The sequence below is a fragment of the Zonotrichia leucophrys genome, chromosome 4 (assembly GCF_028769735.1).
Source record: "Zonotrichia leucophrys gambelii isolate GWCS_2022_RI chromosome 4, RI_Zleu_2.0, whole genome shotgun sequence".
Classification (NCBI taxonomy): domain Eukaryota; kingdom Metazoa; phylum Chordata; class Aves; order Passeriformes; family Passerellidae; genus Zonotrichia; species Zonotrichia leucophrys.
The window spans coordinates 4493046-4516608 of record NC_088173.1 but is presented as its reverse complement, the minus strand read 5'-3'; the positions used below and the strand labels follow the sequence as shown (position 1 = coordinate 4516608).

The window sequence follows — 23563 nt, the reverse complement described above, 5'->3', positions numbered from 1 at the left end:
ATGAGACAGCCTGCCTGTTAATGATAAACTTTAACCTAAAGCATTTTCTCAATTTAATACCAGCAGCAATTATTAGTGTAAAAGTGATGAAGTATAATGACAACAGTCCTTATTAGGATTATGGAATCCAGGAATCTAAAAACCATTTAACAGGTAAATAATTTAAGAAACACTCTAAGTACTTGCACTAGCTTAATGAAAAATAAAGACCACTGGACTGCTAGCCAGCAGTTTCTTGCAGTTTATAGTTACACAAATTTATTATGATAAAAAGTTAACTTTATTTAAATCTCATACTACATAAAGTGAACTAACCTTAGGACTCGTACACTTCCTTTCTATTAAAAGAACTCCTGAAAACAAGCACAGAAGAATGAATGCAAGACTGGAATTGGTAAAGGACTGGCTAATTTTTAGCACTGCTTTAGGTTCACACAGGGTTGTTATCAGAGGGTACCACCATCAGCTACAATCTATCCCCTGGCCCTAAACCGATTCATCCACTCCTGTAACGAGGGACTGCTCTCCTTCCTCAGGTTTTTATGACATTACCAAAAACAACCAAATGAGTCTGACTCCAATGCAGACTGAAGTTTTTCTGTTTTCCACTTATTCCCAAAATCTTTAGGATTCTGCCAATTGATATATAGACCACTCACTAGAAATCTGGACCCAACTGGATACACAATAACATAAAAAAGTCACCAAGTGACACAGGGAAAAGCAATAGATCTATTCTTCTCTGCACAAATATTCTGCTACCAGTACTTGGCAAACTCATAGGTCTAGTCAAAGGATCACTGACATTGTATATTTTAAATCACAAATTTAATGCTAGTACTGATTAGTATCTACATAATACTGATCCTTAAAGTTATTATACTCACAGAACTTGAGGAACAGCTACATGGTTCAGGTAAAGGGGTGTTAATTATAAATAAACCTAATAATTCTGAAATACCATCCCACACGTGAGACTAACATGCAGTTTTTTCACCACTTATAGACAAACTCGTTTGATGGCAAAGATGTACAGAACCATTCTCTGTTATTCCCCAGTACAAACTACAAGATATAACCAACACACCCCAGATAGGATTAAGGAAACCAAAGATGCACAGTAATGGTGTTTCACGATTCTTTTTATGCAGTTATAGGAAACAGGTCTAAACCTTGTCTTGCCTAAAATTGTAGGCATGGCTAAAAACACAGCAGACAAAATTATTTTTGGTGATGTACCAAAGATCTCACAAACAACTACTTTAAAGTTAAGATAATCTTCACATTTCAGAGAAATGAAGCTTAAAGAAGTAGTACAAATCTTGTATTTGTTCTACTTTTAGGGTTCCAAACTAGAACTTGTTCAACATAAAAACCCTGACAGCATTGCATCTACCAGAAAAACCCAGCCTCCAATTTGTCATACAATAGTGAAAACTTTTAAACTAAAAGAAATGGTCTACTTCAAAATTTTTCTATTTGTTTACAGGGAAAGGTTTTACCAGATGTGGCAATAGAGTTGGAACCCTTTTATGTTTTCTTTGACAAACAGAAGCAGTAATTAAAAACCAAACTTATACTAGAGATTCTGTAATCATGCAGGTAGAGACAGCTGGGTGGCTTCTAGTCCCCACCTCCTGCTCAAAGCAGGTCCAATATGAGCAGGTTGTTTAAGAATGTGTTGAGTTTTGAACAACTCCAAGCACAGAGATTCTGCAAGCTTGCTGATCACACTGCTTAAATGTTTGACTACTACCACTGTAATTTTTTTTCAGCGTCTAACCAGGATGTTGCAGTTTGTGTCTGCCACTTCTTACCATATTCCCATGCACTTCTGAGACAACTTTGGCTCTTCTCAGGAGCCTCTCATTAGGTATTTGTAGATAACAGGAAGATGTCCCTCTCAATAACATCAACTCTCTCACTGTCTTCTCACACATCCTGTGCTCTTAACCACCTTGACAATTTTCTGCTCAGTTCATTTGCGTATGTATCTGAACACAGAACACCACACGCGCTCTCTCAAGCAGAGAACAGAGGTGAAGAATCACTTCTCACAACTCACTGCTACACTCTTGCTAATGCAATCCAGTATGTGGTTGGACTTCTTTGCCACCATCACGTTCAACTGGCTTTTCACTAGGTCATGAAGTTCTTTTCCTGCTAGACTGCTTCCTTTCCAGTCAGTCTCCTGACTGTACATAGGGATGCATGGAGTTACTTCCTCCCAGGTGTAGCACTTGGCACCTACCTCAGCTGAGCTTCAAAAGGTTCCTGCCAGGACATTCATTTCTCCAGCCTACTAAGATTCCATTTTGCATAGCAGCCCCAAGCTACACACACACTTTTTTAATAATATGCAGGCCTTTGGAGAGACTGGAACCAATATAATAATGACACTTTAAGCATTCTTATGTTTACATCTTTTTTTACCTTTATGCCTCTCAAGCAACTAAGCACACTCAAGCTTTTTTCACAGTTGTCCTGGTTTTGGCCAGAACAGAGTTAATTTTTTTCCTAGTAGCTGATACAGAGCTGGGTTTTGGATTTAGTCTGTGAATAATGTTGATAACACACTGATGTTGCTGGGTACAGCTTACTCTAAGTCAAGGACTTTATAGTTTCCCATGCTCTGCCAGCGAGCACAGGAACAGCAAGCCAGGAGGGTGCATGGCCAGGGCAGCTGAGCCAAACTGGCCAAAGGGATGTGCCATCCCACAGAATGTCACACTCAGTACAGAAACTGGGGGGATTGGCTGGGAGCTGCTGATTGCTGCTGGGATGGGCTGGGAACAGATGAACAGGTAGTGAGCAATTGCACTGGGCATCCCTTGTCTTCATCCAGCTTTATTCTTTTCTCTCTTTTTGTAATCTCCCTTTCCATTATTTTTACTATATTTTACTTTATTTAAATTATTAAACTGCTCTTATCTTAACTCATGGGTTTTATCTTTTTTCCAATTCTTCCTAGCCCATTGTGGGGAGTGGGGTATCTGACTGAGCAGCTGCACAGTCCTTGCTGCCCCCTGGGATTAAACAGCAACAACAATCCCACTGCACTCACTAAACTTCTACTGACTTCAATGGGACTATTCTTACAAGTCAAAGGTTAAGCACATGTGTCACCACAAAATGGATACTGTTTAAAATATGTATGTTGCTGGCTCAGGAACCATAATAGAAGAAAATTCATTCTTATAAATACCTGCATTGCTTCTACATGATAAATAGGAAGAAAAACAAGAATCCTACTAATGCTAAAGTACAATTACAACCAGAAGTTTCCACATTAATGGATTCAGTATCTAAGACTGCCCAAATATAAGCAAGCTAAAGCAATGAAGTTTTTAGGAGCTTGAAGATTAAATACCTATGGCTTTTTCAAACAACAAAAACATTTTCAGAGATGTTACTTAGTATCTTGCTATGTACTGAAATAAATCACAAGATCTCTAAAGGCCTACTCACTAGGTCTCTACAAGTCCAAGAAAGGTATGGCAGACTACAGCTATTTTTCCCTTCCTTTTTGCCTGCAAATCACTGAAACACATAGCAGACTCCAAAACAAACACTCATTTCCTTCTTGGAAATCAAGTTCTTGAAGTTTTTGTTGTTAACCCACTATCTTTGCTAGAATGCTGTTTTGGGTTCAAGCAAGTTGCAAATTTACACTGCTACTTCATAACTGTTCATGAAGATACTCACACTCCATAATTGCAGCTGAGTTACATTTACTCGCAGCTCTACCTGGATTTACCTGCCATAAATGTCTCTTCACATTTGTAAGAGAAGAACACTTCATGGTAGACACACCAGCAATTCTCCTCTTGCTAGAAGGAAGCTATGTTTCCCAAAGTGTTACCTTCAATACCAGATTAGAGTTTTCACTGCAAAAGTTATCAATTAATAGAAAACACCTTACATTTCCACATGATAAAAGAAATTGGATGGCAAATTAAACATTGAATCTTTCACTGCTAGCACAGTCTAATTTCTTCCAAGTAAACACTGATGCTTTATTAAATCACAAAAAACAAGTTACACATAATGTTTAACATACCTGATCAATTACAACACGTCTCAGCATCAGTCTTTAAATGACCACAAGATCTTTCATGTTTCTATTCATTATTAAATGCCAGGCAAGTTCTCCCTCTCATAAGATAGCTACTTGTAAACAGAGAGCAGGTAAGGATTTGGCTACCCAATGCAGCATTCCAGTAACTTAATCTAAAAATAACACAGCTAACCTTCACTAAAACTTTCTCCTACTTAGTAAAGCAGGATACTATTCTCCTTCCACCTCTTCATTGGTTTCTCCATCATGCTGCAGCTTCATACTTTTGTTCAACATGCATTTTGTAGCTTTATCATTTCAGCCCATAAAACCAACAAGAAAACAGATTTATGAAATTACAGAACAAGGAGAGAAATAAAGTGAAACATCTGATCCCTTGCCTACACATATTTAACCAGTAAAGTTACTACCTAGATGAACTTAACAACTTTATCCTTGCTGCACAATACCTCACCTACCTTAGAACAGTAAAGCTTTCTCCACACACAAAAGTAAGAAGTTTAAAAATCATACTTTAGAGAGCACTTCTGACAAAGAAACTTTGATTATTTTTATCTATTTGATTCAATTATTAAGAGATGCAAAGTTACAGGTATCCCTCTTATATAAACAATACCCTACTTCTTAACATGAAGTGTGTTTATGACAAAACTACAAATAATAAAGCAAGCAGAGCAGAAGCACTTTTCCTCAAGTGTGAAAAGACCTTAAATACTTTTACAAAACACTCAAGAAGTCCCAGACTCAAAAATATGGAAGATCCTTCATCTCTTACTTGTAAACCAGACAGCAAGGTAGTATTTCACATTTTAGTTATATCCCAGAAATTGCATTCAAGGAAAAAGGAAGTGCTAAGTAACATGAAAAGTCTATTTAGTCCTGAGTGGCAAGGATTCCTAGATCCTTATCCACAGCAAGGATAAACACACTTTACAGTGAGTTTAGCACTTCCAACACATTCTTCAAATGCAGAAGGAATTAACTGTCATCCAGCTGCTCCATTTAAAAACATTTCTAGTTCCACCACTCTATTTCAGCACAAAGGTGAGTAGTGGAAGAAGACAGAGAACAAACTTCCTATGTACTTTTCTCCCTGTTGCCTACCCCCTTCCCAGGCATTTGTGCTCCTATTACATCTACAAGGAAAAGGGGAGGAGGGGCTGCTCTTCAAGTAGTTTGAAGCATTAAATCAGGAATAATTTAAGAACAGATAATGTGAGCCACTTTGCTTTCAGAGAGGGACTTACAAACCTCTAAACAACAAATTTTACATTGCCATTCATTAAAAAGATTTATTTCTTTTTAAAGAAGCTACGTTTAATAATAATTTTAGTAAATAGTAAGAAAACTCCTTTTTGTTTTGTGATTTGTAGTATTTAATTGGACCTTCATTCATCATCCCACTCCACATGTTTTCACAGCCAGTGATAATGACACCATAGTTTGACTGCACTGGAATGTACAAACATTCACAAAAAAACTTTGCTTGCAACTTTGATAACCATTGAGTAATGCTGAAATTTTGCATTCAAGACATGGGAGTCAGTATAGTTGGTAAACAGCAATTTTATACATACTAATGCATCATGACACTTATGTAGCTTGCTAATGGCAGAAAAAAAGAAATACCAAGAGTCTGCTGTACTATGATTTTGAAATTCCATTAATTGAATTTCATAAGAATTATGACCTTTTTTCTGAATAGCTTTAGGCAGCTCAAAGGCTATTTTAAAATAATATCCATTTTCAAAATTCTGTAACTGCGTCCTAAAGACTAAACAAACAGAAATAATCAAAAATAAGCACACTAGATCCAACCTTTACAGTAAGAAAATTTACCATTCACCTCCCCAAAACCTATGTAAGTTCAGGTTTCTTTTATTTTCTCTACATAAAGCAAAGGGAAAGGGTTTTGAAGCCTTTAGAAAGCACATCCAAACAGACTTCTTTGTTCACAGTATCAGCTGGTTATACAGGGTATGAGGTCTACATTCTCTAGCATTGGCATAAAGGTATCCACCTAGAAATTTCTCTTGGTCTCCATGCAATTCTGTGTTTGCTGTGCAATAGCTTGGCAAAGTCAGCCTGGGCTCTAAAGGCAGCTGTAAAACAAGGCACGTACATTTTTCTAGGGGCTAGTTCAAGATGCATAGCAACAATGTTTTTAGCATACAATTTAAAAGTACATCAACTACTGCTACCCTAAACGTGTTTTCCTAAAGCCATTAGTACCTTTCAAAAATTATCCTCTCATTTTTTCTCTGTGAATATGTCCAGATTTCTGAAACACCAGCCTCAAGAGTTACATATTCACATTAATATTTCACAAGGATCTAACCTGCAACATCATCCCAAGTAGGACGACAATGACGACACAACCATTAAAACCTATCTGGCTGACGTCCACCAACTCAGACACAGACACAGCAAAAGCTGTATTGATGCAAGCCTGCAAACACTGCTATTTATTCCCCCAAACTGGTCAGAACTTCTTTACTGCTGCCCTCAAAGTAGTCAGCCTCTCTTACTGACCACCACATACCTCTGAACACACTGATTGGGAAACGAGGTAACATGACTGAAATGAGTGAGGCTTTAAAAGCATCCTTCTGAAGGTGAGTACGCCTGCAGTGGGATAAAGGAAGTTCTGTACACATGGAAGCTAAATGGAGGTTTAATAGCAACCGCTAAAAAACCCCAAAAATTAAACCCCTACCCTGCAGCCTCTGGCCCAGGCGAGCCGAAGGGGTCAGCCGAAGGGGATGTGTGGGATCACGTACCCCGGCTCACCCTCCCCAGCCCGCTCCATGCATCCATCCATCCATCCATGCATCCATCCCTGCCGGTGCCGCGCGGGCGGACGCGGGAGGGCGCGTGCCGGGGGTCCCCGCGGAGGCCGGGCCGGCCCCACCCGCTCCGCTCCGTGGCCTCCGGCCTGGCGGCGCTCCCGAGCACCGACCGCCGGCAGCCCTGGCCGGGGGCCGGCCCGCCCGGCCTCTTCGGGCCCTGCCGCCGCGCTTCCTGCGGCCCCCTCCTCCTCCTCCCAACGGCTGGCGGGCCCCGTCTCCCCAGGAATCGCCATTCCCCTCCCAGATGCCGTGGGACGGGCCCACCTCCAGCACGGGGAGGTGGGGCCGAGGGGGTGCGGGGTCCCCACGAAGGCCGGCGGGGCACCCGCACCGTCCACTGCTGCCCACGCTCACACGGGGGAGGGTGGTGGTGGCGGACGCGCAGGGGGTGGGGGGAGAGGCTCTGACCTCTTCGCTCTTCAGCACCTCCTTGAACTCCCGCTTGATCCTCTGCACCGCGATGTTGGCCATCTCCGCAGCGGGCACCCCTCGCCCCCTCCGCGCCGGGCCCAGCGAGCTCCGCCGCCGCTCCGCTGGAGAACTCCCGGCCCTACCAAAATGGCGCCCGCGCCGAGCATGCGCGAAAGGGCCGCCGCCGCTCCTCAGGAGGGGCCGCGGCAGCGCGGCCGGAGCGGCACCGGGGCGGCGGTGGGGCCGGGGGGGCCGTGGCTGGACGCTGCCGGTGGGGCGACTGCGGCGAGTGGGCTCTGGGCCGCCGCCTCCCCGCTGACCCCGAAGGAAGGGTGCGCTGCCCACCTGTGGAGGCGCAGGGGCTCTCCCCGCCGGCCGCCCACCCGCCCGTCCCGGGAGACACCTGCCCGAGCCGCTCACCCTGTCACGGGCCGGGCGGGCCCGTGGCGAGAGCGTGAGGAGGCACCCCTCAGGCACAACCCCGCCGCGGGCGGGCCTCGGGGCACAGCTGAGGCCGTTGTGTCGTCATGGCTCCCGCCCGGCCCTGCACCGGCAGCGGGGTGAGCCCTGAGGCTGCGGGCCGGCGAACGGCTGAAGGAGCGCCCTTGGGAGGGCCGGGCCCGGTCCGCGGCAGCGGAGAAGTGGCTGAGGTGTCGCGGAGGAAACAGCTGGCTCAAGGAGCAGCTGGTATGTCTGCTGCTGAAGCCCCCAGCAAAAAGAACTAGGGGGCTCCCACGTAGCTTGAGAATCTGCTCACCCGGGCCCATAACAGCGGTTCTCATCTATTTTTTTCCCCATTATGCTCGGCAGAGAAAAATGTTATTCCTTCCACGTCTCTCCCCCAGACCTGCTCCTCGTCCTCTTCCCCCCTCCCCCTGGAGACGCTGGAGTCTCCTCAAACGGGACCAGGAGAACTTGCAGGCCCATAAACAGGTTATTTAATGGGGACAGTGAAAGGAACTGCTGCTTTACACAGATTCTGCTACAATGTTTTAAAAGTAGAGTAAAAGGCAAAGGTCAGCCCTGTGTAATGGACATTTTATTGCAGAGGCAAACGTGGGCACCCACGATGCTGCTTCTGTTCTGAAATCTGAAATAGGGAAACAGCAACCATAACTTCTAACCTGAGGTGTATAAAATAAGGTATGGGATCGAAGAGCGTAGATCTTCAGAGGAGAACATGAGATTGGATTTTGAACTGTTTATTCAGGAACTAGAGGCTTTCAAGACATTAAGGTTTACAGGAACACTTTATAGGGCCCCCTTTTAACGGTGCAGTGCAGGACAACGTACAACACACATTTATCTCAACAAATGTTAACTTCTGGTAGGGCTGTTATCTGCAAGTGCCATTCATTCACCTCCATTAGAATAGACAGCATTTTAACTACTATCTACACTATAAAGAAAATACAAGCAACAAAAAAATATTTTTTTTTAAAAATCTGTCAACTATATACAGATGCATGTAGTCCCTTTAATGTGTTCACTCTTCCTATGTAGTTTGACTGGAAAAAGTTCATTTTTCTGAAAAATGTTGCTGCATGTGCATCTCTTCATAAATTTTTCTTTTCAGATGAAAACTTTAAAATGTTTTATACAATCCAGTTTTTCAGCTGAGATTTTCAATACCTTTATGGAAAGGACTGTTTTGCAGTAGGCCTGGTTTCTTTTTAATGACTTAATAGTGGGATCTTGTACTTTCATTTTCAGAATAATTTAGACATCTGAGTTCCACTGATATGTCTCAAATTCTTTTCGAGGAGGTAGGCCATGGCTTTTCTGTCACCAATAGAGAAAGGATGATAACGCTTTTTTGCCTCTTAGATGAAAGTTAGGTTTGTAGTGTGCTGAGCAACTATGACTACTATAGACAAAAATAATAAAGGTGGTACATAAAATCTCCTGGTTAAATCCTTCATGTCTTTTCAGACAGCTCACAGAAAGAAGCTAAGCTTCCAATATTCAGATTTTGCTCTGAATGGAGTGGAAAACATGACCTTTATTAAGTGTCAAAGTCCTTTGTGTTCCTGTGAATATGCTTTTATGTTATAGGTAGTGAACATCCAGTAACAGCCATGGTAAAGGGCAATGATTTTGTCTGGTTTGTACCTAGGTTCATTTTCATGTGCTCATTTGGATTACAAATGTCAGAGTCTGCTGCTGCAAAAATGAAATTAATATGAATTACTGTATCTCTTTTCCTTATTATGTCCCATTCCTTTCCCTTGTCCTTAAGCAGGCATTTTTCACTTACCTCACAACTGTTTGATATTCACCATAATACTGTGTTAATCTTCTCTTTGCTGAAAGACAGATATAGAAAGGCTTTTTGGATGGTAGGACAGAGCAGTGGTCAGTTTTGCCAGGATCAAAATTTGTGTAAAAATCAGTACCTTACATAATCAGCATGCTGGAAGTATCACTTTGTACCTCCAATACTGTTTTATACTTTATTATAATTTACTATTTTACAGAAGGTTCTACAGGGGTTTAGGGTAGAACAGGACCATAGACTTTGAATACATGTTTTGGGGTTTGGTTTGGATTTTTGGGGGGAGTTGGGCTTTTGTTTGTTTGTTGTTTTATTTTTGCTTTGTTAAAAAAGATAATGCCTAGAAAAAAATTGAGAACATAGCCTCTGTGTGTGATTTCAGGGACTTCCATGTCTGACTCCCTAATATATTTTATGGTATGTTGATAATAAAGCCCTGAATTAAGTTCTCATTAGTATTTTGCCCTTAGAAAAATCCATACACAATATGTGCAACTGTAGTGCATTGGACATAGCTACTTTTTGGAATTAAAAATATTTGTAGTATATATGATTTCAGGGGAGAGTTCTTTATTGACCCTATCACCATTTTAGTCTCATACTGAACAACTCTCTCAATAGCAGCTTTTACAAACTGGCTGCAGATTGGTTTATGCTTTTGCCTGTTGGTGTTGATCACAACTAATAGAGTGAGATACAATTCTGAGTATCTATGCATTGTTTATTATGACTGGCATGTTGTTTTGAAAGACTTCTGGAAGTGGGAGAAGGAGATATAGTTGAAGTTCAAACTATGTAAGGTTATTGCAGGACAGGCTAACAATATTCATTAGCCAATGCTGGGACAACCAAACATCCTGAACACTGTCATTTCCCATGTAATGTGGGAAGTGCTGTCTATCATGTAACCTATATACAGGAAAGAGTCGTTTCCATTTTCATGGAAAAGTGGCTGTGGCTCATGCCACAGTTTCCTTTATATAGGAAAGAGAAATTTCCATTTTCATGGAAAAGTTGCATGGCTCTTCTCTCTGGCTATGGATGCCCCCAGCCCCAGTGCACTGCCTGGGGACTCCAAGATGCTTCTGACAGAACCAAGTGCTTTCTGTTCTTCAAGTTAAGATTCTTGGTGATCTTTTTCTCATTTCCATATTTTCCTAATTTTATTCTTTTCATATCAATAGGACATTTTTATAGTATAATTACTCAGAGAAAATTTGGAATTATTGAGATAGTCCCCTGTGATTTGAGGAAAATGAGATTTTTGAAACATTAACTTTGCAGGATGCAGCATTCTATTTCTCTTTTGCTGTTTTATGTCTTGCATAACAAAACTACCACCTCTTCATCTTGGCTTCTTTAGTTTAGAAAAATCAAAAATGTCAGGCTTGATCTTCTCTCTTTGTTGCTGGAGGATTACTTATTGGAGAGGAAAGCTGTCTCAAGAGATATGTATATTGATTTCAACCCCTTTAGAAACAGAGGTTGAACCTGTAGCATTTGAAATTCTTATTTTATTTATTTCAGATATCCATATAAAGATTAACTTTATAGGCTGTGTTAGTACTAGATTATATGCACTTTGCATTTAAATATTTGTATGCTCATTTATAATAGTGCTTTATTTTTAAAAAAGGCAACAATTAATATTCATAGAACTAGGTTATTTTTAAATTTAACCTTCGTTTTCCACGGAAGGTACACTTACAGCTCTCTTTCTATGATCCCAGCTTTTACCAGAGAAATGCAGAAATTGTCTTTTTTATCTGCATATCATTCAGCACATCTCAGAGACTAAGAAGAAATTTAGCCCACACGTTTATTGCCTGTCATATTGCGTTCCTGTTGTGGCAGCGTCTGGATGATTCACCTTACCTGTGATTAGCACTATCATAAAAATAACGAGCTGGTCGTGCAAGTTGACCGAGTTTTAAGATGTCATCTGAACTTTCCTGTTCCTCCCGTGGGTGTCCATGTCCGGTTGCGTGGCCAGGTGTAAGAGTGCCCTCTCCTGGGTGGAACAGGGCAGCTTGCCCTGCTCGCCTGAGACGGGTCCTTCTGTCGGGAGCTTTCCTTTGTCCGGCCGTACCTGCAAAAGTATTTCTAGAGAACTTGTAGGAGGTCTGTAGGCAGAAATGGCAAAACCAGTAGAATAGAAATTGTTCGGTGTTCAGGAAGAGAGGGGAGGTATTCACTCGAGATGCCTGCGCTTACCAAATGATACTTTTCATGTTGTTAGCAGGTAAAATGTATATGCACTAAAAGGCAATAAGGGTTCTAACTAAATATTAGAGTGATGTGAAGTCACTCAGGTTGAATTCATACAATGCAATTCATCTGAATTAGTGGATTTGCATCAGACATCAATCTATAGCATAGCAAAATTTTCATTAAATAATGAATTGGCAGAATTTTTTTGTAGTTTAATAACACCCTATTGTCCTTCACTAGGCTGTGCTAGCAGTGAAGGATTCAATGTTTAATTTGCCATCCAATTTCTTTTATCATGTGGAAATGTAAGGTATTTTCTATTAATTGATAACTTTTGCAGTGAAAACTCTAATCTGGTATTGAAGGTAACACTTTGGGAAACATAACTTCCTTCTAGCAAGAGGAGAATTGCTGGTGTGTCTACCATGAAGTGTTCTTCTCTTACAAATGTGAAGAGACATTTATGGCAGGTAAATCCTGGTAGAGCTGCGAGTAAATGTAACTCAGCTGCAATTATGGAGTGTGAGTATCTGCATGAACAGTTATGAAGTAGCAGTGTAAATTTGCAACTTGCTTGAACCCAAAACAGCCTTCAAGCAAAGATAGTGGGTTAACAACAAAAACTTCAAGAACTTGATTTCCAAGAAGGAAATGAGTGTTTGTTTTGGAGTCTGCTATGTGTTTCAGTGATTTGCAGGCAAAAAGGAAGGGAAAAATAGCTGTAGTCTGCCATACCTTTCTTGGACTTGTAGAGACCTAGTGAGTAGGCCTTTAGAGATCTTGTGATTTATTTCAGTACATAGCAAGATACTAAGTAACATCTCTGAAAATGTTTTTGTTGTTTGAAAAAGCCATAGGTATTTAATCTTCAAGCTCCTAAAAACTTCATTGCTTTAGCTTGCTTATATTTGGGCTGTCTTAGATACTGAATCCATTAATGTGGAAACTTCTGGTTGTAATTGTACTTTAGCATTAGTAGGATTCTTGAAATTGACAAGACACCCTGGACTTTTCATTAATTTGATATTGGTCTGCCAATATCTTCTAAATTAATGTTATATCTGAACATGATGTTTGTAGTAGGAAAACCTAGATACAAAAACACCCAATGCTTTTGAGTCTGTGAGCAAAATTACTGGTGTTTTAAGTTTCCACTTTTTTGTGGAGGAGTGATTTTCAACTGACAGTACATACACCTTGAGGTCCATGGGCCAATTCTTGTGGCTTCACGAAGAAGCAAAAAAAAAAGAGGGGGGAGGGGGAATTAGGTTCAGCTGTGAAACAGTTCTTGTAATTTTGCAGGAGCTCCCAAGTTGATTAATATTCTTAATGATCAGGCATGTACCTTGAAAATTTGGCAGTCAAAGACTGACAAGTTGATTACAGGGAAATAGAAGCACTTCTTATAAAGTGTGCTCCTTTCTTCCTATTACAAAAAGAAGATAGCAGTCTTTCTGAGGATCCTTTCAAAATGAAAGTAAGCTGTGAATACAGAAATAGATTTCACAACCTGACATGGCTTTTTCATGCTATGAAAACTTTTTTTCATAGCAGTTTTATGAATATTAGAGTTATAAGGGAAGAGAAGATTTAACCAATCTTATAAAGAACTTAGTGACCATGCTATGTTGCTGGTATATTGTTGTCCACTCAAAAAATGTTTACTACCTTGAGTGAAGAATTTGTACCATTTTAAGTATTTTGTGTTATCATCTACTGATGTAATAATTTACAGTATGTTATCAAATCTGTGTAACTCTATTTAATTAAATATTGTGATCTTTCTTTCACAGAAAGGTACAAAAGGGAGTTAGAGCTGCCTTAAAAGGCCAGCTGGACATTATCTTCTCCTCATGGTAGGATTTGTGACTGAATAACATTTGCTGCTATTTTAATGACTATATGGGCTAAAATCAGATCCAGACTGATACTCAGTAAAGCCTCCATTTATAAAAGTCATCAGGACTGAAGTATATCTGACCTTTTAGCTAGAAGCTTAAATTTATTGTTCAGTGTAGTGGTAGCCAGGGAAGTGCCTAAATGCAGCAAGTAAGGAAGAGAGAGGATAAAATGGCATTGGTATTTTGAAGTGATTCTTTGGGGGGTGGAGTTAGAGTCTCTCATTAGGAGATTTGAGTTTGGAATTAGAACGGGAGCAGCAAAAAATTGTGAAGCAGTAATTGAATGAATATGGGAATCCAGAAATAAACCCACTTTCTTTGGTAGTGGTCTTTACTGCTAAAATATTTGCATATTCCTAACAATGTAGATAAGCTGAGTGCTGGGAAGCTCACTGTATAAAGAGGTTCAACTGCCAGCATATATATATATATATATTAAAATTTGTGTCTCTGGGATGGTTCCACCTGGCTATCTGTATTTTCCTTTGAGCAGGCAACACTTGCTCAGGGAGTTTATGTTGCAAACTGATCTGCATCACTGCTGTGTCCTCTCAAGAGAAAAGGATGAGAGTGGACACCTTTCCTCCTATGTACATAACTTGAGACACAGAGCCATCAGCACAGGCTGCAGAGTGTACCATGCTCCTGCTGGCAATAGTCTTATGAATGGTTTTATGAGGTGGTCCCACCTCAAAAAAGTTTCCAGCTATAAGAGAATATGCATTAAAGATGTGTGAATAACCAGAGTATAGTACAAGAATATGTGCAGTAAAATCAGAAAACTACAAGCCAAGCCACAGAGACAACAGACTCCAGTATACTTTGCATATAAATTGTTAAGAATTCCTCCAATGGTCTCTGTTTTGTAAAGCACAGGGCTTTTTAGGGATCGTGAAAGGTAGGGCTAATAATAAAAAAGCAATCTGGAGCTCTTGAATTCAGTTATTATTGCTTGATCCAGCAATTTTTGATTCTGAGGTTTTTTGAAAATTGTATCTAGAATTTGAACCTACTCTTATGATGGCCATTTTGCTAAACTACAGTATAATCTGTTATCATGGGCACCAAATCCACAACTGATGGAAGCCTTTTGGAGCTGTCTACAACAAAAATTTACAAAATAGTGAAGTTTGTCAGAGATCATCTAGAAAAAGCTCAGCTCTGACAGATGGGTAATTTATCAGGCTCTGTTGTTGTAGATACCATCCTAAAATAGCTGCATTTTGGAGACTAGAACAATTTTGTACTAGGAAAAAAACCCCAAATTTTTCTATTAATCTTACTACAATAGAATAATAATTTAGAATTAAAGCCTTAAGTCTAAATCACTAGTCAGTGTTTGCACCATAGTTCTGTAAAAAAGTTAATTGAATAGAATTGCAAATCCCAGAAACCAGTAAGGACCAATTCAAGAATAGAAGCCAGGACAATCTGATCCTTGTTGTTTTCCTAACCTGATTGTCTTCAGTTTATCCACATGGCTAGCAAGAACACTGCACCTGGCAATTTATTAGAGAACACTGAGGATAAAGTCAGGTTAAACAAACAAGGCTCAAATAGTGTAATGTACAGTTTCCCTGAACACAGCAGATACAAGCCATTTTTCTGGTCTGTGGATTTCTGCCAGGCATGCAATGTTTCACAAAGCAGTATCTAGAAAATCCCTACTATTCTGTATGTCTGTCTTTTCAGTAATAGCATATGCCTTTGTTTAGGTGGAAGATCTAGTTTAGATGTAAGGAGTTTCTTGTCTTGAACATTTTCTCAAACAAAGGGTAGCAATTATAGCAGTTTCATTGAAGAATAATCCATCTCATAAAATTCCATGTTACAGCTTTCCCATCTTTCTGACAGTGCAAAAAGATCACATGGTGAATTGGAACCAGCTTTTAAAGGCAGTATTCTGGACTGTATCTTTGTTTCCCCAAACAGGGCTCAGTCGTACTGGGAAGTGTTCAGTCATGCTGTGTGATTGCTTCTTGATTTTGAAGATTCTAACCCTTAGTGATGCCTTGAGAAGGCTGACCTAGAACAGAAGCTAGGCAGAGTTAAAGGAATAAAGTAGGGATTTACTAAAGGGCCTCAATGGATACACCTTGGGCAGTGTAAGAGCCCGGCCAGGGCTACAGCCAAGATGAACCCAAAATTGTCACAAAAATGGATGACCGGTCACAGGGTCTCTCACTTTTATAAGTTCTGGTCCATTTGCATATTGGAGTTAATTGTTCAATTATAGCTTTAGGTTATGAAATTCATCCTCCTTATTTTCTCTCTTCAGTCCACCTTTGTTTATACTTTTTGGGCCTGCAACTGGTAACAGCTGTCCTTGGACAAGCTGGAAAAGGATTGTTTTGTCTACCTACCTTGTGAAGAGAACTTGCTAACACTTTATATAAAGCTCAGAGTTACACACTAAAGCAGCACAGAATCTGAAAAATACAGAAGCTAAAACTTAAGGCATCATTTGTCCTAGGAATATTGTAATATTACACTGTTGGTCCCTTCCCCAAACACAGAGCAGATATAAAAGGTATTAACTCTCCTAGCAGACTTATTTATAGGTGCCATACTATCCCTGTATCTTAATATCACTTATTCCAAATAATTTTACTCCCACAGAAATTGCAGTGAAAGTGCTTTGCAGGTATATCTACTCCTGGCTTCCCTCTTGAGTGGCACAGTATCACAGAATCACAGCAGGGTCAAGGTTGGAAGGGACCTCTTCAGATCATCTAGACCACCCTTCCTGTCAAAGCGGGGTCAGCCAGAGCAAGTTGCCTTGCCAGGACCATGTCCATTTGAATATCTCCATGGATATGAGATAGCACAGCCCTTCTGGGCAACCACTACCAATGTTCAGTTAGCATCAGAAAAAAGAAGTGTTAGCTCTTGTTTAGCTCTTGTCCTGTCACTGGGCACCATTGTGAAAGGACTGGCTTACCTCAGTATTTTCTCTACAAAGGAGTTGGGCTTCTGCTGTAATACAGCTTCAGCTTCCAATCTTTCCATCCTTTTTTTTCAGTAATTATCTTCAGTTTTAGAGACGTCATCTACGTCTAATGATTGCCTCAGTAGCTCAACAAAAGGTAACCACAAGAACCCATTTAAACACCAAAAATGTAAATTCATACTTTCAAACACCCAAAAGGTTTCCCTCAATTCATGTGGTGTTTTTGCAAAATCTCTGAACTGTGAAGTATGAGTTGAATTGAATTATATAATGGTTTGGGTTGGAAAGTACCTTAAAGACCACCTACTTTCAACCCCCTGCCATGGGTGACACCTTCCACTAGACCAGGTTACTCAGGGCCCTATTCAACCTGGCCTTGAGTACTTCCATGGATGTGGCAGCCACAACTTCTGTGGACAACCTGTTCCAGTGCCTCACCACCCTCACAGTAAGAAATTTCATCCTAATAAACCCATTGTTAAAAGTCTCTCCAGCCTTCTTGCACCCTTTTAGGTACTGAAGGACACATTAAAGTCTCCCAGAGCTTCAGCTCTCAGCTGTTCCTTACAGGAGAGGGGCTCCATCCTTCTGATCATCTTTGTGGCTCTCCTGTGGGCTCATTCCAGGAGATCCATGTCCTTCTTATGTTGTGGGACCCACAGCTGGATGCAGCACTCCAGGTGGGTCTCACAGGAGCACAGCAGAGGGGATGAATCGTGTCCCTTGACCTACAGACCACGCTTTTGATGCAGCCCAGCATACAACTGGCTTTCTGGGCTGCAAGTGCACATTGCTGGATCATGGCCAGCCTCTCATCCACCAGCACTTCCAGGTCCTCCTCAGCAGGGCTGCTCTCAATCCATTCTCCTCACAGCCTGCATTTGTCCTTGGGCTTGCCTTAACCCAGGTGCAGGACCTTGCACTTGGCCTTGTTGAACTTCACACAGACCCACCTCCCTCCAGTGTCTTGTTTGCACTACTCAGCTTGGTGTTGTCAACAAACTTGCTGAGAGTATACTACAGAAGAATTCCCTCTTCCTGACCAGACAGTGTTTTCAAGTTCTGTAAAGTCAAATTTTCTCTCTTGCACTAAACCACTTGTAGGGTTTACAGCTCCTCTTCAAAAGGTGTGACATCCTACAGCAAACATCCAGCTGCATCATACCACACCATCAAACAAAATTTGCTCAAAAGCAAATGTGCACAAGTTAAAAACCTTGCATTATGTCTATAGGGATCTTGCCCAGTTGAGAGAGCAGTCATTTCTTGTACACTTGTCAATACTCATGTTCTAATAACCAAAGTAAAATGCATGTTTGAATGTGCTACAGAAACCAGAGTATCACTTACTATGATCAGATTTTTTTTCAACAATGTGATTTAGTTCTCTGTAGTCCATACGGAGATGCTGCCACATTTTATGTGATAGAATACTGATCTTCAAGTGCTGACTGACAGAGTTATGCCTTTTGATACACCTCCTCAGGAAGAAATGAAATGTCTTCTCTTCTTGCCATATCTTTTTTTATTAGTAAATAATGCTTGGCTTTTTAATGGATAGTACTCTTAAATTTCAATCATATACCAAGTGCTTAATACTAACTGCAAACTGCATATATCAATTTCAGATCAGAGTAATTTTCAGTTCATGACCAGAAAATTTCAATTCATTGCCGCTTCTTAGTTATATCTAGTAAAGTGTTTTTAAAAATCCTTTAGGATCTTGTTTTCATTTTCTCTTCTCACTTCTGCACCTAATATCAAATCTGCTTGCTTGCATTTTAGCTTGTGGTTTGTCTATCAGATACGGCTTCTTCTACGAGGCATTCACTTGGAAATGAAGAGGGATTCATTTTTATTTCAAGTCTGTGAGAACTGTAACAGTTGAGGGCTCTGACTCATGTTCAGAGGCATTTTGAGACTAAATGCTGAAATGGCTCTGAACATAGAGGGTGACATGAGATGTGTTTTTCCCAAGTGGCAGCAGTTTTCAGATGAATATAGCAACGTTAGCTGCTGGTAAATTTATGGCTGCAGATAGCTTATGTGAACTACAGTTGCTTATGAAGCAGTTCACTCTGTTTCTCATCTTTTCTTTGCAAGAAAGCCACCACACTTGAACAGCTGCTATTATGATTTCTGTTCCAGAGGAAAAACAATTTTTTAAGGTTATAGCAGTGTTGGTTCACTTAGACCACATTTTTAGAGGGGATTGGCCTAAGCTATTGGAAAATAATGTTCCCAATACTGATTGGATAATTATCAATGAAATTTAGTGGACTATTAACTTATGTGGTTACTGATAACATACTATTCTAATACTACAGAACCATTTCAGCCTAATTCAGATGGTGTATCTTTACCAGTGAGTGTTATCATTAACAATTTAGTAGCTCAGGACTTAATCCTCTATTTTTAAATTGCTTTTTGCAAGCCTGACCTTATAAGCATCCCAACTGGCTTGCTTGCATTTCATAGTTATTCTAAATTACTAGTCATTATTCTAGTTAAGTGTAAAATAATCCTTGTCATCCCCTCACCTTCAGATTTCCTTCATCCATTTCATAGTTTGGAAAACTTCACTGGGCAGCTGTGGTCTGGCAGCAGTGCAGCAATCCTTTGCGGTCATTTTCCCTAGACTGTGGCTAATTGATCCCAAAAGTCTGTGTTGGTGTGTTGGTGCTTCAGGAGCTCAAACGATCCTCCATAGATTCCATAGATCCTCTGACAGTTTCACTGGAGTTTCTTGTTTCCACTGAGCCATATTTTTACTGTGAGTTCTGACAATTGCAGTTGAGTGTTTGTTAAGTTTAGATCTGCACATTGACAGAAACCCTGGCAGTATACATTTGGTTCAGTGGTGATTACACGAGCAAATATCAGTAAAATTAATATAAGTACACAATGTAGTCTTTGTGCCAGCCAATTCTCAGGCTTGCTGCCTAGTATCCCAAAGGGCTTTTCAACTCTCCAGAGCTTTGTGAGATGCCAGTCTAGCTGAATTCTAGGAATGCTTGCAGGCAACTTTTTTAAGGACTTCTTTTTCCAAAATTGGATTTCCTTTTCCAAAAATCCCAAATGGATCCCAAAAATCCCAAATGGATCCCAAAATGCCAAAAGGCCTCTCTTACCTTGATTCTACAAGGGCATTTAATAATATTTTCCTTTCCACTTCCTAGGTGCCAGTTTCAGACCATTTTGCAGACCTCTTCCAAATGGCTCTTTGGTATCAAAATTTGCAGCAGAATTTCCTTAGAACAGCATTATCTCCTTATTATGAACTGCATACAAGAAAAGAGGGAGCAGACAGAAAAGGAGATACATTAGGAGGATTTGTCCCATTTCTAGGTCATTTTTCAGATCTGATGAAACTGCATGAATTGCAGATGAACAAGTTCCACTCCACAGAATACCTGGATGTCAGCAATACAATGCCTAGTGACATGACTTATGCAGCAAAGATGAAAATAACATCAGCAGAAAAAGAACTTGAGAATGGGAAAAGCAATGTTCTTGGGTATCTGTAAACAAGCTCATTCATTATTTGGCAAGTTAGATCACCAACACAACTCCTAATTTACCATTGCCTACTGAGGTAGAAAAGTTGAAAGCTAGCACTGTGATGTGGAATGTGACACCTCCTGTTGCTTACAAAATGCCCAACCCACACTACTTTCAGATTATGGATGTAGAGAATGTATATAGTAACTTTTGCTAACTTCCACCCTCCTCCATTATAAAGGGTTTTGGTAGAAGGACTATTACCACCCTCTGCTCTTTAATCAGAGTTGTCTTCATAGTTTTAGCCTGGCAATGGACAGCACAATTCTTTTAGTGTGCCAAAATCAGTAGATTCACCATTCTATCCCTGTTACTACTTGAATGCATCTCATAACTTTGTTCCTAAAGTAGTCTACATCACTGTTTTCATCATAGTTTGACTGCCAGAATGGAGACTTCATGGAGAGAGTTGAAGATAGCCTCCATATCAGGATCTTGTTTTACTGCTGTATTGTGCACTAAATTTGTGAGTGTAAGGGGGAGCAGATGGCTGAAGTCTGGGAGTAGGAAGCTGAGATAGAATCAGTGCCTGCTATGCCTTGTTCATTTGCCCGTGGGAACCAGGAGGGCCAAATTCTGAGGGATGCTCTGGCAGAATGTTTTATTTAAAATATGCAGCTACTTTCTGCATACCTGTATGTTCTTGCTGATTTGAAAGCAATAAGCTTATACATTGTTTCTCTTGCTCCTGGTCCCTACTTTCTGTGGTTCCTGTTGCCTGCCCCTCTTCCTTGACAGATCATCCTCTGCAGTTTCATATATGAGGATAACCCTTTCACAAATCCATCCTTCATTAGGCCCATCAACTTCCCATACTTCCAAACATGGGAATGGAAACATATATGTTGAATAAAGAAAAATAATTGGAAAAAATTGCTATTTTGCTGTCAAAAGGAAGTGCAAATAATGCAGGATACTGGAAAAATCCTCAGCTTTTTACTGAGACCAGGTAAGTAAAACTATTTTCAGATATGCTGAGCTTTGCAGCATACAACATGGGGTGAAGAAATGGGAGTAGGGAGGGGGAGCTTTTGTCTCACCCAGTGGGGCTGGCTGGCCAGCCAGGTAGTGCTTCTCGCACACCTCTTCAAGGCACAATTTCAAAACATTACCAGATATAGTGCAAGTACCTGGATGGGGTGATGTGAGAAATGAGCCAGAAAGATGTAATGCACTGAGGTCTGAGGAGGCTGCATTTGATTCAAAGTGAGGAAGACATCTGAGCTCTAGCTGTGCCACCATTGCATACTGCTTCCTTGTAGATCACACAGTTGTCATCACTCTCAACTCATGCCTCTCCTGGATAGACTCTTTGCAGGCTCATATTATTTCTGACAAGGCATCTCATGCTGCTGGTCAAGCTCACTTAGTCTCGCCCTTCCAGTTCTAGGATTGTTCAAATTCAGTTCTCCAACAATAATCACTGAGATTCTCTTATCAGTTTCAATGGTTCCTCCAAATATGCCTGATATCATTTTAACAACTGCTGTTTGACCTTGTCCAAGAGTTGTTCAGCAAGAAAATAGAAGTGTTTGGCATTTCTGCCTCAGCTCGGCAGAAGGAACCCTCTCTGCTACTGTGCTGTTGGCATTTCTCTCCTCTCTTGTTAGAATCAGGACTAATGGCAAGCTGTGTCTGGTTTGGGGATTTCAGGATCTCAGATCCATTTTCTAGAACAATGGCTAGCCCTGTGTATGAGGTGTGGGAGACAGGTAAGACTGGTTAATGGTATTGAGAAGCTGCCTTTGCTTGTTTCAAGGGTGGCTTGTTCCTGGTGAAGGGTTAGGAGAATGGCTAAGAGAGAGCTGGAAAGAAGGATACAGCCAACAGTTGATCATTCTGCTTATGACTACCCTCTGACACCATTGTCTAGATTAGCTGAGCGTTTGGCCAGGACAGCCAAAGTAAACATCAAGGCAAGCATACCTTGAGATTGTCAATCTTCATAGTTCTTGTTGCAGTCCAAACTCCTGAACGGGCTGTAAAGAAACCTGTCCTCCCAGGAAACATTGAAGGGATATGGCTTCATACTTCCAAATTAAAGGTAAGTTTTAGCATCCCTAGTACCTTACCAGAGTCTTAGTTCCCTGGATGGAGGTAAACAAGATGATACTAGTTCTGCATAGTTTAGCTTTTTTGTGTGATGGCCTGGCTTTGTGTCAGTGCCTTGCCTCCCTTTTCAGTATTGCCACTGCTTAGTTGGGTGCTAAGACAAGAGAAAGGACTAAAACATGGGAAAGAAGAGGCAAGACCCGCAGCAAGTCAGGACTGTGTGGCATTGCTACACAAAAGCAGCCCACCTCCTGACTCTCAGAAGTGGAATGGATATGTTCAGGGCCAGCTCTAACCAGGAACAGTTGGTCTGCCTGCATCTTTCAGAGAGAGGTGGCTCTGTGCACCAGTGATGGCTGGACATGCAAGGCTGCCAACTGGCAGTGCATCCAAGACTTGGCAAAGTAGCATAGGCTAGACACTCAAGTTTAGGAAGAAACTTTCAGAAAAAAAGCTGTTGCCACGAAAGGAGGCTTGAAAACCCCATGACAACTGCAAATAGTAATGAGAACAGCCATATGTGGGTCACATGAGACTATGCAGCACTGGTCAGAGGTCCCAACTTGACAGCATTTGCAACTTCTATCCAACTCTCCTTTCTCACTCTGATTGCAGTACTGTCCTTGTTTCCTGGCTTGGAGGAGGTAAGCCAGCCTTGGAAATATTGGAGAACAAGATTTTCTTCCCTGTATAATCCCCACTGCATTATTGCATGGTATCAGTGTCTCCAAGACAGGATGTGGTCAATCTTTCTGTATTGGGAGTATGACACTCCCTTTCCTTGGGTGACTGAGAAGCCACAATCTGATTTTCCTTTCTAACTTCATTCACAGCATCTAAATACCTATTTTGATGGATGCTTTAATTGCTTAGAAGCCCGTGAGTCACGAGCTCCTGAACAGGCTTTAAATTTCAAGATGAAAAACTAGCCTGTAAATTGCCTCGTACTTCGGTGGGGATGGCTGGGGCCAAGCGGCCGAAGCGCCCGTGTTTGTGCCGGGGGCGCGGAGCCCTGGCCGCGGGGGCTGTGGCGGACCCCAGGCACACCTGGCCCTACAGCAGTCCTGTCCCCGCGTCCTCTCCGCGCTGACCTACCGAGCTTTATTTTATGGCCGCCGCGTTGTTGGGCACTGCGGCCCGCCTGGTCCTGCCGGACAGCGCGGCCCGGGCCGCGGCCGCCCCTGCCCGCAGCAGGGCTCGGCTCCCGTGCGGGGCGGAGGGCTGGCAGTGGGGGGCGGGACCGCGCGGCGCCGCCCCGGCCCCGCCGCCGCCGCC

General features: G+C 41.4%; 2 protein-coding genes and 1 long non-coding RNA gene across 3 annotated transcripts in view; 1 reads left to right on the top strand and 2 right to left on the bottom strand.

Annotated features, from left to right (window-relative positions):
- Positions 1-7724, bottom strand: part of UBE2K (ubiquitin conjugating enzyme E2 K) — a 44916-nt gene extending 37192 nt beyond the window's left edge. Inside the window, exon 1 of the mRNA XM_064710292.1 lies at positions 7336-7724. Within this exon, the coding sequence (XP_064566362.1) occupies positions 7336-7398 (63 nt within the window). The 5' untranslated portion in view covers positions 7399-7724. The remainder of the gene's footprint in view (positions 1-7335) is intronic.
- Positions 7725-7771: 47 nt separating this feature from the next.
- The window catches only part of SMIM14 (small integral membrane protein 14), a 55212-nt gene continuing 39420 nt past the window's right edge, over positions 7772-23563 (top strand). Inside the window, exon 1 of the mRNA XM_064710293.1 lies at positions 7772-8025. The gene's annotated coding sequence lies outside the window, so the exon portion shown is untranslated. The remainder of the gene's footprint in view (positions 8026-23563) is intronic.
- Positions 8667-23548, bottom strand: LOC135446488 (uncharacterized). Its single transcript, XR_010439825.1, has 3 exons — positions 23384-23548; positions 19807-19956; positions 8667-11702 (listed from the first exon to the last, which is right to left on the bottom strand). It is a non-coding gene; the product is annotated as an uncharacterized LOC135446488 (long non-coding RNA).